This window comes from Bufo bufo, chromosome 1 (assembly GCF_905171765.1).
Source record: "Bufo bufo chromosome 1, aBufBuf1.1, whole genome shotgun sequence".
In the NCBI taxonomy this organism is placed as follows: domain Eukaryota; kingdom Metazoa; phylum Chordata; class Amphibia; order Anura; family Bufonidae; genus Bufo; species Bufo bufo.
Window position 1 is genome coordinate 115,407,749 of NC_053389.1, and position 18,599 is coordinate 115,426,347.

The 18,599-nt window shown below is 45.7% G+C and overlaps 1 protein-coding gene across 2 annotated transcripts in view; it reads left to right on the top strand.

Moving 5' to 3' along the window:
• LOC120998040 (zinc finger protein 777-like) overlaps positions 1 to 18,599 on the top strand; it is an 86,929-nt gene that overhangs the window by 11,993 nt on the left and 56,337 nt on the right. The window contains exons 1-6 of one of the 2 annotated variants that reach the window (XM_040428500.1): positions 2,664 to 3,102; positions 6,090 to 6,187; positions 7,228 to 7,354; positions 8,965 to 9,069; positions 10,471 to 10,566; positions 10,663 to 10,737. In XM_040428500.1, the coding sequence (XP_040284434.1) occupies positions 6,176 to 6,187; positions 7,228 to 7,354; positions 8,965 to 9,069; positions 10,471 to 10,566; positions 10,663 to 10,737 (415 nt within the window). In that variant the 5' untranslated portion in view covers positions 2,664 to 3,102; positions 6,090 to 6,175. Of the gene's footprint in view, positions 1 to 2,663; positions 3,103 to 6,089; positions 6,188 to 7,227; positions 7,355 to 8,964; positions 9,070 to 10,470; positions 10,567 to 10,662; positions 10,738 to 18,599 lie in introns of those variants that run through there. The other variant, XM_040428489.1, reaches the window with a different exon arrangement.

Consider the following 18,599-nt stretch of genomic DNA (forward strand, 5'->3'; position numbering starts at 1 on the left):
TGCTCCAAATTCACCTGTTAAAAAAGATCAGTGTGAACAGCATTTTAGGGAAAGTTGTGTATAGGCACGGACTGCGAAACTTTACCCATTTGGATAGGTATGCCATCCGGCAGGTAACTCACCGGCCAAGCCAGTAATTTAGTGCCCCTGCTACTGATTTTTTCTGACGGCAATAATAATTGCTGGTATTCCTATATGGACTTTTACTAATGAGCGCTTCCATTGTGGAGCGCTCATTAGCAGTGTTCCCTCTAAGCTTTGGCAGTTGCTGAGCTGGGTCGGCTTAGAGATGGGCAATGCTTTGTCAAAGGTGGGCGATAGGACAATCAAACAAGAGATCATCGCCGACATATTGGCAAAACAATAAATCTAGCCTACTAAGTAAGACAAGATAAAACAGTTACTGGAGTGGACGGACAGTGTGACAGAACCGCACACAAAATGTCTCCTGCGCAGTGAAGAAAGACCTTGCTAAGTGCTAACCTGACACTGGCTAGGACGTCTAACTTATACATCTTCTTGTATATAGTGATATGGACCATGTTGGTATAACCTGGGCATCTCCTGTCTATAATTTTATATGTACAGCTGGTATAAGTAATACATCTTCTTGTATATAGTGATATGGAACATGCTGGTATAACCTGGGCATATCCGGTATATAATTATATATGTACAGCTGGTATAAGTAATACATCTTCTTGTATACAGTGATATGGACTATGCTGGTATAACCTGGGCATCTCCTGTCTATAATTATATATGTACAGCTGGTATAAGTATTACATCTTCTTGTATATAGTGATATGGAACATGCTGGTATAACCTGGGCATCTCCTGTTGTATATAGTTATATATGTTACTTTTTCCCCCATTTTCCTTGGCTGAGACAAACAACATTGCCAATGCAAAACCTGAAGGGAATGCAATGCTGTTCCAGAGAGACTCACTCTAGCCTCTCTAAGATGGCGGCGCCAACCAGCATTCCCTTGTTTTGCATTGGCTAGTCGGCTGTGATAAAACCTCCCATACAGTACATGCTGTTTTCATTGCTTTCTTAGGTAACACAGACACAGCTCCTGCTGCCCACATGAAGGACTTATCACTATCAGGCTCGGCCAGAGAGACTCATTCACTTCACTCACTCTAGCCTATAGGGTTAAAAATAACTAAGATTGTTTAGTGTTCTCCCCTACTACTGACATTCTACCGTCATTGATTGCTGAACTGGTCTCTCCTGGTATTTCTAGAGTGTTAACTCGTGACAAGAAGTGGAGAACAGCGGGTAGTAGTCTACTAGTGCCACTATTGTCCCCCGCTGTTCTCCACTTCTTGTCACGAGTTAACACTCTAGAAATACCAGGAGAGACCAGTTCAGCAATCAATGACGGTTTCTAGGATTTTACTTATTGTAGTAGGTAGCCCATAAGAGAAACTCAGTCTCACTCTAGCGTGTGCCTCTGGCCTGGCTCTAAGATGGCGGCGCTGCCGCCACTACCGCACCTTACTGCCTGCTGCTGCTCAGTCCTCCTCTTCCTGCAAAAAGAAGGAGGAGGCAGAAGTAGTGCAGCAATACGTGGTAGCTGGTAGGCGGCTCCCCGCTGTGCTGAGCCGCACAAGACTACGAGGAGGACGTCGGCGGCGTCACGCAGATGAGTCTGACGACAAGTGCTGGCATTTTGCCAGCAGCGTTAGCGAAATTAGCGGCACACTGTAGGCTGAGTGAGCGGGCATTATAAAGTTGTGAGCGGAGCCACAATAATTGCTGTGCGGCCGCCCACCCGCGCAGTTTAGAGGGAACACTGCTCATTAGTACAGCATTTAACTGCCGCCACGCTCCCGCACCCCCACATTGTGTTAAGAAAAAAAAAAATGAAAAAAAACCTCACCTCATCCATTTAATGGCGCCGGGGTCAGGACCTGTGCTCCAATGTTATGACGTCTCGCAGGTCCTGTTCTGAACTTCCAGTGAGTGTTCACCGCGGCGCGATCAAATGGATGAAGTGAGTTCTTTTTTTTCTGGACAAGCAAAGAAGGGGGCATTATTAATATTGGGGGGCACTAATGGGGACATTACTATTACTGGCGGGCACTAATGGGGACATTAATATTACTGGGGGGGCTCTAATGGGGGCACTATTAATTCTGGGGGGCACTAATAATTCTAAGAGGCACTAATTGGGGCATTAATATTACTGGGGGGCACTATTAATTCTGGAGGGCACTAATTAGGACATTAAAGGGGTTATCCAAGACTATAAAAAGCTCCCCCATATGCCGGGCCAGGTGAGTATATTCATTGTGAGGGGCCCGGCATATGGGAGACATTTTTATAGTGTCGGATAACCCCTTTAATATTACTAGGGGGCACTAATAGGTTTATTATTAATTCTGGGGGGGGGGGGGGGGGGCGCTAATAAGGAGCATAATTAATTCTGGGAGACACTAATCGTGGCATTAATATTACAGGGGGCACTAATGGGGGCATTATTAATTCTGGCGGCCACTAATGGAGGCATTACTAAGGGCACTCAATTCTTGGGGGCACTAATATTACTAGGGGCACTAATGGAGGAATTATTAATACTGGGAGCCATATTATGACATAGAGACTTAACACCCTGTTAAGCCATGCCCCCACACCCCCATTGGGGGGTGGGTTAACTTCGCTGGTATTTTTTGTTGGGAAAGGTGGCAACCCTACACTTGGGGTATGGGCATTCTCCATTTGGCTCCAAGGAATGGTTTTGTACCTACTACGGAGCTTCAGAGACAGTGCATTGTGTATCGTCACCGCACATCCCTGTATATACACGTTCACACACCACTACACTTGCACACTTGTACTAGAGCAACAAAAACTCATATGCCATTCATGTGGAACGACCACTACACAACGCGGCGCGCGCATGCGCACTCTCCCCAGCACTACAGGTTTGCTTAGCGCGTACCCGGTTTACGCATGAGCAGACCGCACAGTCGCTGCATGTTTGTTGCGCACGCGCAAAGGGCACGTTCATGGAAGTGGAAAACGTCGCGCATGCGCGATCTCTGTCCATTGACTCGCATGGAGGGGAAGTTGACTGTTTTGGACTCCCGCGGGTCAGTTACATTCGGGTGTATAGGGTGTGTGTGTCTGACCCATTAGATTTGTCCTTAGGGTGCAGAGTTTGCGGATAGCAGTTACACGCTATTAATACATTGTTGATGTTGTGTTGTCCCTGATTCTTCATCATTGACATTGAGCTGGTGTGAGGAGTTCCTGTGTAGGTAGAAATGATTTATGTGGTGCTGACGTCAGGACCTGTCAATCTCCCTGAGGTCACGCCCACATTGAGCTGCCCAACATTGGGAACAACATAGCAATGGCACAGCACAGATAAAGCACACGTCCGTTTATTATACTAGACCAGGGGTCAGCAACCTGCGGCACGTGTGCCAGACCGCATTCTGCTGGCACGCCAGCTGTCACCTGATGATGGCAAGACTTTTCAATCTTGTCGCCATTTGTTGGATGCCCCGCCCCCGCGCTGTTCTGCTAGGCCCGCCCCTCACGCTTCCTGCCCCGGACTCCACAGAGGAGCGATAGTAGAGACTGGCACTCCACTACACTACTCACTACTGGCTGGCCTCTACGGTACCTCACCGCTGGCATTTTTTTTCCCATTGAAATGCATTCATGCCGGATTCGGTCCCGAGTGTTCCCGCAAAACGGATCCAGCATTGCGGTCTGTGCATGCTCAGACCGCAAAAAATGTGAAAAAAAATAAATGCTGGATCTGTTTTGCCGGATGACACCGGAGAGACAGATCCGGCATTTCAATGCATTTGTCAGACGGATCAGGATCCTGATCCGTCTGACAAATGCCATCAGCTGGCATACGTTTTGATGGATCCGGCGGGCAGTTCCGGAGGATTCCAAGGAGCAGTGACAATCTTTGCTATCCATACATTTGCTGGAAGGCAATTTTTCTGAAAATGTGTAAACCTCTTTAGCCGTACAGGTGAGGCAATGTTGTTGAGAATTTTTGGGACATAGCAAATACCTGGTTAATGGCACATATTTGCGTTATATTACTTTCCTGTAGGGCTCGGCACACTGAGCGCTTCAACTTTGATATATACACTCACCTAAAGAATTATTAGGAACACTATACTAATACGGTGTTGGACCCCCTTTTGCCTTCAGAACTGCCTTAATTCTACGTGGCATTGATTCCACAAGGTGCTGATAGCATTCTTTAGAAATGTTGGCCCATATTGATAGGATAGCATCTTGCAGTTGATGGAGATTTGAGGGATGCACATCCAGGGCACGAAGCTCCCGTTCCACCACATCCCAAAGATGCTCTATTGGGTTGAGATCTGGTGACTGTGGGGGCCATTTTAGTACAGTGAACTCATTGTCATGTTCAAGAAACCAATTTGAAATGATTCAAGCTTTGTGACATGGTGCATTATCCTGCTGGAAGTAGCCATCAGAGGATGGATACATGTTCTCATTCTGTTTATGCCAAATTCGGACTCTACCATTTGAATGTCTCAACAGAAATCGAGACTCATCAGATCATGCAACATTTTTCCAGTCTTCAACAGTCCAATTTTGGTGAGCTCGTGCAAATTGTAGCCTCTTTTTCCTATTTGTAGTGGAGATGAGTGGTACCCGGTGGGGTCTTCTGCTGTTGTAGCCCATCCGCCTCAAGATTGTGCGTGTTGTGGCTTCACAAATGCTCTGCTGCATACCTCGGTTGTAACGAGTGGTTATTTCAGTCAACGTTGCTCTTCTATCAGCTTGAATCAGTCGGCCCATTCTCCTCTGACCTCTAGCATCCACAAGGCATTTTTGCCCACAGGACTGCCGCATACTGGATGTTTTTCCCTTTTCACACCATTCTTTGTAAACCCTAGAAATGGTTGTGCGTGAAAATCCCAGTAACTGAGCAGATTGTGAAATACTCAGACCGGCCCGTCTGGCACCAACAACCATGCCACGCTCAAAATTGCTTAAATCCCCTTTCTTTCCCATTCTGACATTCAGTTAGGAGTTCAGGAGATTGTCTTGACCAGGACCACAACCCTAAATGCATTGAAGTAACTGCCATGTGATTGGTTGACTAGATAATTGCATTAATGAGAAATAGAACAGGTGTTCCTAATAATTCTTTAGGTGAGTGTATATTTTTTTTAATTGGCCCAGTGTACAAAAAAGATTGCCGACCCCTGTACTAGACTATAATACATTTTTCACATGTGTGAAGAGTTGTTCCTCCCCTTTATAATATAGCACATTGCTATGCCAAAGCATCATGATGTATTCTGACCTCTGTGACCCCCCCCACCTATTCCTGCGCAGTGTTACAGCTGTCAATCCGCAGCACTGTTTAAAGGGGTTTTCCAAGACTTTTATAATAATGACTTATTCTCTGGATAAGTCATCAGATCGGTGAGGGTCCGACACCCGGGACCTCCGCTGATCAGCTGTTTGAGAAAGCACCGGAGCTTGCAGTAGTGCCGCCACCTTCTCTCAGCTTTCTCTAGGCCATGTGACATCACGTTCAACGGTCACATGGCCCTGATGCAACTCCGCTCCATAGAAGTGAATGGGACTGAGCTGCGATACCGAACACAGCCACTATACAATGTACGGCGCTGTGCTTGGTGAGCTGAGAGAAGAACAGGAGCGCCGGTGCCCTCTCAATCAGCTGATTGGCGGAGGTCCCGGGTGTCGCACCCCCACCGATCAGATACTGATGACTTATCCAGAGGATAGGTCATCGGTATAAAAGTCTCAGAAAAACCCTTTGATTCATGAGGGTCCCGGTTGTCAGATAGGAAATGATGGCATATCCTTAGTGCAGGGGTAGGCAACCTCCCAGCATGCATACTTTCTCTGCTCTTCTCAGAACTCACATAGAAATAAATGGAGCATGCTGGGAATTGTAGTTTCACAGCAGCTGGAGTGCTGAAGGTTGCTGACCCCTGTCCTAGTGGTAGGCGACCACTTGTAATAGAGACCCGATTCAATTTGATTATATTAAATAGAGAGTTTTGAAATAAATTTGGTCACCTGTTATGCTTTATTTTTTCAGACATTGGGGGTCTCATACTGAATGGCTTCTTGTTTTAACTAGAGCGTATCCCCGGATTGTGATATAAGATATTGGACACTTACATAATGACTGTTCAGGTGAGAGGGAAGTGATTGTTCTCCAGGACTGAGATGGCCGCTAGCACATCCGCAATACCCAGTCCCCATAGCTCTGTGTGCTTTTATTGTGGAAAAAAACCCGATTTGATACATATGCAAATTAAACTGAGATGAGTCCTGTCCCGGAGATGAGTCCAGCGTGAAGGAGCCCAGCACCGCCCCGCGTCCTCAGAATCTCCTCCTTGCTCCCTGACGTCAGAAAGCTAGTGCGACGTAATCTCGCGATGCGTGAGCTAGCGCATGCGCAGTGTCGGCATAGTGTTCCTTCCCTGTCCTGGCATCAGCCTCAGGGAAGGAACTGCGCATGCGCTAGCTCGCGCATCATGAGATTACGGTGCTCTAGCTTCCTGACGTCGGGGATCAAGGAGGAGATTCGGAGGATGCGGGGCGGTGCTGGGCTCCTTTACAGTGGGCATGGCTGGGCTCAGAGTCAGAGAACGCTGGACTCATCTCCAGGACAGGACTCATCTCAGGTTAATTAGCATATGTATCAAATCTTTTTTTTCCCACAATAAAAGCACACAGAGCTATGGGGACTGGGTATTGCGGATGTGCTAGCGGCCATCTAGAAACCCATGTCCTCAGCCCTATACCCAAAATCCCGGTAATGCTTTTTAAAAGCTATTAAAATGCTGTAAAAAATATGCAAACAGAAAATCAAACCAGATTAGGAAAAAAGAAAATCTGTCGCCATCTGGTTGTAACTGGCAGAAAATTATATTGCCTTCAGAGTGATCTACTACATGAGTTGCTTGACACATACCCCTTTTTATATCACTTGAGGCCATGTCTGCACCTCCTTCCCTGCATAGTAATAAATAGTGTTCCCCACTTTCCCAGTCACCAGAGCAGTCCCCATACTTCCCCAGTAGATGCAGCTGTGCCCTCATTTCTCCAGTAATCACCCTTGTGGGCTCCCTTCTGCTCTATGTGCTAATGTCCTTCTTGAATGTTACATTATTGTAATTAATACGACTATTGCGGAATTGTTATTTTTAACCCTTTGTTTCTTTTTATAGGGTCCTATTACATTCCAAGATGTGGCCGCTTCCTTCACAGAGCAACAGTGGATGCATTTGGAGGACTGGCAGAAAGAGATATACAAGACTGTAGTGAAGGAGATACATGAGGCTGTAATATCCCTTGGTGAGTCTGGAGGGGCTTCCAGTACAGACTTGTTTTATCTATATATTTTCTATAGCTCTTACATATTCTGCAGCGCTGTACAGAGATTGTTCTCACTCACATTGGTCCCTGTCCCCTTTGTGGATCACTGTCTCAATTCTGCATTAACCTATCAGTATGGTTTTAACGTGTGGTAAGAGACTAAAGTTCCCGGAGGAAACCTGGGGCAAACACAGGGAGAACATACAAACGCCATGCAGATTATGTCCGGGGTCGGATCCTAACCTAAGATCAACAGCAAGGCAACGATACTAACAGATGACCATCTTCTATTCGGCATTTCTTCTCCATTTTGGGTCTGTTCGTGGTTAGGATTATAATTAGGGATGAATGAATTGACTTTGGATGCTTCAATTCTCATAAAACTTAGTTGTAATACTGTACGGAGCGAGCGCTCCGTGCAATACTAGAATGTATTGGCTCCGATGAGCCAAAGTTATTACTTCGCTAATTATTACTGTAAAAAAAACTTGGTACTGAACTCGGGTTCGGTTCCAAGGTACCACTAGGAACCGAACCCGAGTTCGATACCAAGGTTTTTTACAGTAATAATTAATTCCTGAAGTTACATGAAGTCTCGCAAGACTTCGCGAAGTAATAACTTCGGATCATCGGCTCCCGCTCCGTACAGTATTACAGCAAAGTTTTATGCTTCATCCGAAGTCGATTCACTCATCCCTAGTTATAATATTTGTGTGTCACAGCTCATTACTTTGCTCCGTAAAAGACGGGTAATTCAATCTTTTGTTGTTAACGGATTTCTCTTTTTAAGGGGAATGGTTTTGTATGCATATCTGCAGGATCTTAAAGCGTCACTAGCCTTTCAACAAACTCTGCATTAATCGATAGTACAGTGTGTGTGTACGTGAGGAGTAACACTATTTGTGGCATTTTTCCTTTGTGCATGCTGTAACTCTGGTTTGCAGTTCTCTCTCTCCACTGCACACAGAAAGTAGAGGACAATCTCCTTCCTAACTGGCTCACAGTCCAAAATTGGGTATTCAGAAATAGTGGTGGTCCTTGCTCTCATTTGAAAACTTTTGTAAGGGTACTTTCACAGTAGCGTTTAAGTTTTCCGGTATTGAGATCCGTCAAAGGGGCTCAATACGGGAAAAAAAAGTTTCAGTTTTGTCCCCATTCATTGTCAATGGGGACAAAACTGAACTGACTAGAACAGAATGCTTCCGTTCCGTTTAGTTGCGTTCCCAGACCGGAGAGCAAACTGCAGCATGCTGTATTTTGCTTTCCGTCCTGGGATGCGGATGCAAGACGGATCCGGCATGACCCCCAATGCAAGTCAATTGGGACGGATTAGTTTTCTCTGCCACAATAGAAAACGGATCCGTCCTCCATTGACTTTCAATAGAGTTCATGACGGATCCGTCTTGGCTATGTTAAAGATAATACAACCGGATCCGTTCATAACGGATGCCGACGGTTGTATTATCAGTAACTGAAGTGTTTTTGCTGGACCCTGCCGGATCCAATAAAAACGCTAGTGTGAAAGTAGCCTAACACAGATTGAGCAGAGGTGCTATGCTGTGATGATATTAATACAATTGTCTTTGCAGGTTACACCATCATTAATCCTAACGTTGTGTTCAGTGTAAAGAAACTTGATGAATCCATTGTTCGTGTTGACGATCAGTCTGTAGGAAAGAAGGCAAGTGTTGGAGGTGAGTGGATTAAAGGGGCCTTGTGTGTGATCAGTGACCAAGCACCGCCAAACAGTTTAGGCTACTTTCACACTGGCGTTTTGGCTTTCCGTTTGTGAGATCCGTTCAGGTCTCTCACATGCGGTCCAAAACGGATCCGTTTGCATTCTAATGCATTCTGAATGGAAAAGGATCCGCTCAGAATGCATCAGTTCAGTCTCCATTCCGCTTTCCGTCTGATGAAACTGAGCCAAACGGATCCTTCCTGACACACATTGTAAGTCAATGGGGACGGATCCGTTTTCTATGACGCAATCTGGCACAGTAGAAAACGGATCTATGGTGTTCAAGACGGATCCGTCTTGGCTATGTTAAAGATAATCCAAATGGATCTGTTCAGAACGGATGCAGGCGGTTGTATTATCTGAACAGATCCGTCCATGACTGATTCGCACAAAGCGCGAGTGTGAAAGTAGCCTTAAACGTTCTCAGTCTCAGCTGTATTGTATAAAGTTTTCCAGGTCTTCTTTTTTTATTATACGGTAGTGTAGGTGCAGAATACAAGCAGGTGATACCTGCATCTCCTAGACATTTATGGCATATCCTGTGTATACTCCATAAATGTGTAATATTTGATTAACCCTTTAACATCATTCAGAGTTTTGCTTTATTGCAGCCGCATGGACCATAAGAAACTGTAGTCTGGAGGAAACTCATGCCCTTTTATAGGAGAGTGTTATGGGCATGCTCTTTGACCTGTGCAGGGAGGGGTGGCATAATCATGTTACCTGCCATTGTAGTCCTTCCTGTGATCATAAAGAGATTACTGCTGAGAAGTGATCTCTACTGGACAGGAAGTAAGCCTCAGTGGCCTGAGTGAAAACTGCAAGATTTCAGAATTTCTTATTTTTTTTAAATGTAGATAATCGTGCAGAAAGTTAGAAAATATCATTAAAAACTTTTAAAAATATTTTAACTGTTAAAGAGTTTTCTGAGATATTTTAACAGCTGACCTATCCTCTGGATCTGATGCTCAGAGAAGGCCATAGTGCTACTGCGAGCGCCAGTGCCCTCTCAATCAGCTGATCGGCGGGGGTCCTTTGTGTCAGCCCCCACCGATCAGATACTGACGACCTAGCCACGGACCGTATGTCTCGGAGGGCCCAAAGGGTGGATTCACACATAGGTTTTTGCGTCAGTTTTTGGTGCCAAAATAAGAGGTGGATCCTGCTGGATCCACTTCTGTCTTTGGCTCAAACAAACTGCCACAAAAATGTGTGAAGCCCCCCTAGCCCTGATGATAATAGGGACCACTACAGGCTACATTCAGCCTCTTCCCAGTTAGGAGTGTTTGTTATCGGGAGCTATGATAGACTGCATTCGGCTCGTGGTGAACTACAATGTCTAACACTTTTCCTGTAGATCTTCCTGATATTTTACTGAAGATAAAATATGAACCACAAGGAGACGCCCCACCTGTTATGGAGAAGCGGCGGGATGCTGCTCAGCTTTCAACATGTGAGTTTTCATACTTGAAGTAAAACAGGTTTTTCTGCTGTCATTTTTCAGAATTGTATAGTTCGGCTATGAAAATGTGTATTTTTTACATTTCAGCCGGTTCTTCTGTGACTTCAACTTCTTTGGTAAATGTAGGAGAGGAGCATGTGACGCATATACAGACACACGCCAGTGAGTATACTGATCTTCAGAGCATGTCGTGACCTAAAGGCTACATGGCAACACATCATGGGCGTAACTGTAGCCATAGCACCCAGACGTTGAGGGGACCCAGTCCGGTGTAACAGTATTGTACCTTTTTGGGGAATAACAGTATGTTGGCTTTTTACTCTACTGTGGGTTTTCTGATATATGGTGCTATTATACATACCGTTAAAGGCTATGGACAACTTTGGGGCAATTTTTTATTCTTGCATAGTACTTATTTTTATAAAATTTTATTTTTTTAAATTGGTCTTATTATAAACGTTCAGCGGTTTTTGAGATAATCTGTTTGCAGAGAATGATTTGAGTCCCATCAGCTGACTGCTCATGTGAAGCCTTATCTCTGATCTCGTGACCTCATAAATGCTCATTATAGCTAGACTCTTATCAAACAGCCTTTAATCTTTGTTACTTATGCTGCTGGTTTTTTTTTGTTTTGTTTTTTACACTAGGTGGTGGGGCCCCATGTAATTTTGCTATAGGGCCCTATGAATTATAGTTATGCCCCCCAACATATAGTTAATGTGTGCATCACAGCAAAAGCACACAATCACTACAATGTTTTCTTAACCCCCTTAAAGGGCTATTTCGGTTTCCATAACTATAACTTATGTTTCTCATCTGTCTGATTGGGGGACACAGGCTTCACAATGGGTATAGCTGTTGCCGCTAGGAGGCGAACACTAAGCACACAAAGTGTGAGCTCCTCCTTCAGCTATACCCTTCCTACAGGGACTAAGCTAAATCAGTTCCCATTCGTCGCTGAATGCGGGCTCTGGGGCACATGGTCTCTGCCTTTGAAACAGTTCCGTATGCTCAATTCCATACCAGAACGCTTCAGCGAACCATTCTGTCCAGCTGGGATCGCTCCCCAGCCTCCTTAGATTGGCCAATGCGTCTCCTTCCCCCAGTGCGCCGGGCCCACAGATGGTGGATGGTCTCTCCGATGTTGACGTTGGGTCGCTTGTTCCTCCCTCTCCATTGGAAGGTGTTAACGGATGCAAGCCTCGGGTGGGGGTGTTGGAAATTCTCTCTGTTCAAGGAGTATGGTCACTCGAGGAACGCTTCCTTCCAATTAATGTTCTGGAGTTGAGGGCGATTTGGCTCTCTCTGCGACAATGGGCCAACCCTCTCAGGGGTTGTCCGGTGCAGGTTCAGTCCGACAACTCCATGGCTGTGGCGTACATCAATCACCAGGGCGGCACTCTGAGCCCAGCAGTCATGGCGGAGACGGCACTGATTCTCAGCAGAGTGGAGAAACATGTTCCATCACTGTCGGCAGTTCACATACCCGGCGTCAACAACTGGATCACAGACTTCCTCAGCCGGGAGCGTCTCAATCCCTTCGAGTGGGCTTTTCGCCCGCAGGTCTTTCAGGCCATCTGCGAGAGGTGGATCACATGGCCTCACGCTTCAACAACAAGGTCGAGGACTTCGTTGTGAGGTCCAGGGACCCCATGGCCCTGGCATGCGACGCGTTGGTGATTCTGTGGAGTCGGTTCACGTTTCCTTACGTGTTCCTGCCTCTTCCTCTCATTCCGCGTCTCCTCTGGAAGATCAGGTCCGAGGGACTGCCCGTCATTCTCATGGCCCCAGATTGGCCGTGCAGGGTGTGGCACGCGTCCCTAGTCGCCCTTCTTGCTGACAAACCTTGGCGTCTTCCTCTTCAGGAGGACCTGCTGTTTCAGGGGCTGATCTTCCACGCGAATATAGGGTCGTTACATATAAAGGCATGGCTGTTGCAGTCGCCGTACTGAAGGCTCGTGGTTTTTCGGATGCAGTGGTCCAGACCATGATTCGGGCCAGGAATCTACCGCCGGACCTGGAAGTCCTCCTTAAGTTGGTGCAAGCGGCGACAGCTGTCTCCTGTTCGCTTTTCTTTGCTGCGACTTTTGGCTTTCCTGCAGTCGGGCATGGACTTGGGGCTGGCTCTCAGCTCCCTCAAAGGGCAAATGTCTGCTCTCTCCATTCTTTTTCAGCAGACTTTTCTGCAGGGGGTGGCGCATGCTGCGCCCCTTTCCATCCTCCGTTGGATCCTTGGGATCTTAATCTAGTGCTGAACGCTCTCCAATCTTCTCCGTTTGAGCCTTTGCAGCAGGTGTCGCTGCACTTCCTGTCTTATGAGGTGGCTTTTTTGGTTGCAATTACTTCTATCCGTAGAGTGTCGGAACTCGCGGCTCTGTCATGTCGGTCGCCTTTCCTGATCCTCCATCAGGATAGGGTGGTCCTTCGCCCTGTGCAGTCCTTCCTGCCGAAGGTGGTGTCTGCATTCCATCTAAATAAGGAGATTATTCTCCCTTCATTTTGTCCGGGCCAGTCTCATCCTTGGGAGCAGTCGCTCCATACCCTGGATTTAGTACGAGCCGTTTGGGTTTATCTGTCCCAGACGGCATCTTTCAGGTGGACGGATTCCCTGTTCGTGATTCCAGAGGGGCTGAGATGAGGGCTGGCAGCGTCAGGGTTACTACCCCTTTTTCTACATTTTCTTGTATAACACGTTACTACCCCTTTTTCTACATTTTCTTGTTAACACGTTACTACCCCTTTTTCTACATTTTCCGGACTCCAATCAGGCAATCGGAATAACTCCCTGGATCAACGACCCCTCTCTAGTAGCTATAGCCTGTAATATTATTACACTCCAGAAATACATCCAGGCCCCTCTTGAATTCCTTTATTGTACTCACCATCACCACCTCCTCAGGCAGAGAGTTCCATAGTCTCACTGCTCTTACCGTAAAGAATCCTCTTCTATGTTTGTGTACAAACCTTCTTTCCTCCAGACGCAGATGATGTGCCCTTGTCACAGTCCTGGGGATAAATAGATGATGGGAGAGATCTCTGTACTGACCCCTGATATATTTATATATAAATATTAGATCTCCCCTCAGTTGTCTTTTTTTCTAAAGTGAATAACCCTAATTTTGATAATCTTTCTGGGTACTGTAGTCCCCCCCCCCATTCCAGTTGTTACTTTAGTTGCCCTGCTCTGAACCCTCTCCAGCTCTGCTATGTCTGCCAGCTCACTGCGCACAGTGCTTTTACTTCTGGCGGCTGCTTCATGAATTATTATCACAGGGATCGCAGGTCAGTGAATGTAATGGAGCATTAGATTGCATAGAAAGGGTGAATATAAATGTAATTTTAACTCCTAAGACTCCTGTGCCCAGCCTTCTGTCTCCCAGGGAATCACGAGGCAGATGCACAGCGCCCCCCACAGCCCGTCTCCCCTTTTCACCTTCCCTCCATGACGGCACCTTACTTGGAGATTATCCTCCTCCTCCAGCCAGGCAGGGACAGGAAGGTTCAAAAGGGCCCGCCTCCTCACTTATCTTCAGTGTCTTCCTGTCCCTGCCAGGCGGAAGATAGGAACTACGTTCATGCTCCGGTCGGGAGCTATCGCGGATGGCGGGTGCATTGCGCCAGCCATGGTCTTACCTTGGGCAAGTAAGTCCGTTCCATGGAGGCCTGCCGCGGTCCTCTTCCTGTTCAAAACCGGACACTCAAAGGAGTACTTCCGGTTTCTATGCCGCCCGCTGCCCGAGATTCTCGGCTCCGGCGGGTGACGTCATCTGGGGGCCTAATTGTGGTAGCCGGAGAGTTGCCGGCCTGGGTGACGTCGGAGGTCCTGGGGAGACTTCCGGCCATACGTAGGTTTAAAAACTGGCTCCCTGGTCAAGTCGGATGTCGGCCTCTGACCAGAGAGATTGCAAGCTTTCCTGCAGCCTCAGATATCCGCACATATGGATCAGGAGGAAGCTATGGACCAACCTGTAGCTGTGAGTGACATCCAGGTTGTGAGTATGGAATGCTGCTTGCACTGTTACTAAGCCTTTCTCATCTTTCCCCTTTTTTTGTATGGAAGAGTGACAAAGATAGTTCTGTAGGGCCTAAAATAACGCAGAAATCTAAAATTCCTAGATGTCGCGTATGTTCGGCCAAACTCCCCGATAACTATGCTAAAAAACTTTGTGGGAAATGCATTGATAGCATTGTCAGGGAAGAAGTCCAGTCTTTAAAACAGGAATTGCAGTGCCTGATTAAGAAAGAAATAAAATCCGCTTTCTCAGATTTTTCTGCAGCCGCTAGCGTTCCATCAACATCAAAACAGGGGCCCAGGAAAAAATCCCCCTTAAAAACCTCTTCATCTTCCTCTGATGTTTCTTCAGATAGCGATGAGGATAGTAATAATTCTGACGCTGAGGGAGATTTTAAAAATTATCTATTTTCATCTGACGATATAAACGATCTATTGAAAGCGGTCAGGGATACCATGGAAATTAAAGAAGAAAAAATACATAGGTCCGCCCAGGATAGAATGTTTTCAGTATTAGAAACCAAGAAAAAAAGGGTATTTCCTGTACACAAAAATCTACAGTCTCTTATCTTGAGGGAGTGGAAAAACCCCAACAGGAAAGTTTTCCTACCCCGAACAATTAGAAAAAGGCTTCCTTTCGACGAAGAAGAATTATCCCCGTTCTTGAATTGTCCTAAAATCGATGTTTCACTCTCCAAACTAGCTAAAGGGTCTTCTTTACCATTTGAAGATACAGGATCATTGCGTGATCCTATGGACAAAAAAGTGGATGCTAACCTTAAAAGAACCTGGGATGCGGTCGCGGCTTTATTTTAACCTAATATCGCGGCCACATCCGTAGCTAGGTCCCTAAAAACTAGATATACTATTAAAATCCAATACCCCATACAAAAACTTTGCAGACTCCTTCCCTCTCTTATTAAAAGCAGTAGATTTTTTGTCAGACACAACAGCGGATTCTGTTAGGCTGGCCGCAAGAGCTACGGCTCTAGCCAATAATTCTAGAAGGGCACTTTGGCTAAAAGCTTGGTCCGGAGACACAGGTTCCAAAGCAAAATTATGTAACATCCCGTTTTATGGTAACCTTCTCTTTGGTCAGGACTTAGATAAAATTCTAGAGAAAGCTTCTGATTCCAAAAAGAACTTCCCAGAGGATAAAAAGAAGAGGAAAGCTCCTTTTTTTCGTTACCAAAAAAAGGTTAGTTTTCAAAATAAAAGGAGTAAGACGGAAAACTGGAGATCAGGAAGACAGAAAGGGAAGGGTTTTATGTTCTCTCCCTGTTCCGAGGAAACTCCCAAAAAATGACGCCAGAACCCCAGTGGGGGGAAGGCTGGGAAAGTTTGTGGATTGCTGGGAAAAATACTCATGCAGCCACTGGTTACTAAATACCCTCCACAAGGGGTACAGTATTCCCTTTGTCAAGAGTCCCCCCTCTCTTTTTGTTCAGACTCCAGTTCAGAGCTCGGAACATTTCCAGCTTTGCATGGAGCAAGAAATCGAACTGCTAGTTCAGATGAACGTCTTAGTTCCGGTACCAACGGATCAAGTCGGTCTGGGTTGTTATTCCAGGGTTTTCTTGGTAAAAAAAACAAACTGGAAAATGCGTCTCATTATAAATATGAAAGCCCTGAACAGGTCCATAAAGTACGAGAAATTCAGGATGGAATCGATAAGAACCACTGTCAAAGTTCTACAAGAAGGGGTGTTTCTAGCATCCATAGATTTAAAAGATGCGTATTTTCACGTACCCATTCACCCAAGGTCACAACCTTTCTTGAGAATAGTGGTATGGATCCAAGGGCATCTGAAACATTTCCAGTTTCAAGCACTACCCTTTGGGATAACGACTGCCCCCAGGCTTTTTACAAAAATTATGCTAGAGGCAATAACCCCTCTGAGAAAGGAAAAAATATTGATAGTTCCATATCTGGACGACCTTTTGATAGTGGGGGACTCCCAGAAAGACCTAGAGACCAATCTATCCAAAACGATAGACAGACTGGAGGAACTGGGTTGGATTTTAAATCGGGAGAAGTCTCACTTAGTTCCCACACAAAAAATAGTTTTTTTGGGAATTCTCATAGACTTGGTGAGCCAAAAATGCTTTTTACCAGCAGAGAAGATCACAAAAATCCAATCCCAAGTAAAACAATTCAGACAACAAAAATCCCACACCATAAGACAAACTATGGCCCTGATAGGGTCTTTTACAGCTTGTATCCCGGCAGTGAAGTGGGCGCAAATACATTCCCGTCCTCTTCAGACATTTATGTTAAAAATATGGAACCGGAAACAGGATTCCCTGGACAGTCTAATAACAATTCCGGATCGCATTCGGTCCTCACTAAAATGGTGGGAATTAAATTCAAATCTACAGAGGGGAGTTCCGTGGATAGTGAGAGATTAATTGATCCTCACCACGGATGTCAGTCTATGGGGCTGGGGAGCACATCTCCAAACAGTGTCAGCCCAAGGGGAGTGGTCACAATCCCAGAAGAAATTCTCATCAAATCACCGGGAACTTCTGGCAGTGTGGGGGGCTCTGAGTTACTTCTCAGAGGAGTTAAAGAGGTCCAATGTACAAATAAGATCCGACAACAAGACGGTGGTAGCATATATAAACCACCAGGGAGGAACAAAAAGCAAGCAACTTCAAGCCCTAGCCAACAAGATTTTCTTGTGGGCGGAGGAGAATCTCCTCTCCCTATCATCGGTTTTTCTAAAAGGGACGCAAAACATCCAAGCGGATTTCCTCAGCCGCAGGAAATTAGATCCGGGGGAGTGGAGTTTAAAAGAGGAAATTTTTCAAACCTTAACACAAAGGTGGGGTCTTCCCCAAATAGACCTTTTTGCAAACAAAATAAATGCGAAATTACCAACTTATTTTTCCCTAGATCCATGGGATCCGAGAAGTGCAGGAACAGATGCGCTAGCTCTTCCTTGGAATTTCCAACTGGCATATTGTTTCCCACCTCTGCCTCTGATTCCAAGGGTTCTCAGGAAAATAAAAGAAGAGGGGACCGAGGTAATCCTAATTGTTCCCAACTGGCCGAGGAGATCCTGGTTTCCTCTCCTGGCAAAGATGTCCAAGGAGGATCCATGGATTCTACCCTGATCAGAAGACCTCCTCTGTCAAGGGCCAGTTCTCCACCCAAAGACGCAAAGTCTGCACCTCTCTGCTTGGATCCTGAAAGGGCAGTCTTAAAATCTAAGGGTCTATCGGACAGAGTAATTAATACCATGCTAGCCAGCAGAAAAGAAGTCACTAATAGAATTTACCGCAAAATCTGGAATAGATATGTTTCCTGGTGTTCAGAAAATGCTCCTAACTCTGCGGGGTGTATTTTGTCTATTCTAGATTTTCTCCAAGAAGGTTTTAATAAAGGGTTAAAACCTAGCACTCTTAGAGTTCAGATTTCAGCATTAAGTGCCTATTTAGATGAAAAAATAGCACTTAATCCGTGGATCATTCGCTTCATGAAGGGAACCGTCAGACTCAGACCCCGGAGCAGACCTCTGGTCGCTCCGTGGGATTTAAACTCTGTCCTTTCCGGTCTCACTAAACCCCCCTTTAAACCCTTGGAGTCAGCAAATATCAGATATCTGACCCTTAAAACAGTATTTCTAGTGGCCATTACTTCTGCACGTAGGGTTAATGAGATACAGGCCTTCTCGGTTAAAAAACCCTTCATGACGATCAGGGACGACAGAATAATTCTAAGATTCGACAATTCCTTTCTACCTAAGGTGGTCTCGGAGTTTCATAGGATGGAGGAGGTGGTTCTCCCTTCGTTCTGTGAAAATCCCAGATCTAAAAAAGAAGAGGTTTTTCACACTTTGGATGTCAGAAGGTGTGTTCTGAAGTATATATCAGAAACTAAAGACTGGAGAAAATCTAATAACCTATTTGTCCAATTCTTAGGGGGTAGGAAAGGATTAAAAGCGTCCAAACCTTCTATTACACGCTGGTTAAAATCGGCCATTTCAGAAGCCTACATAGCAATAGGAGAA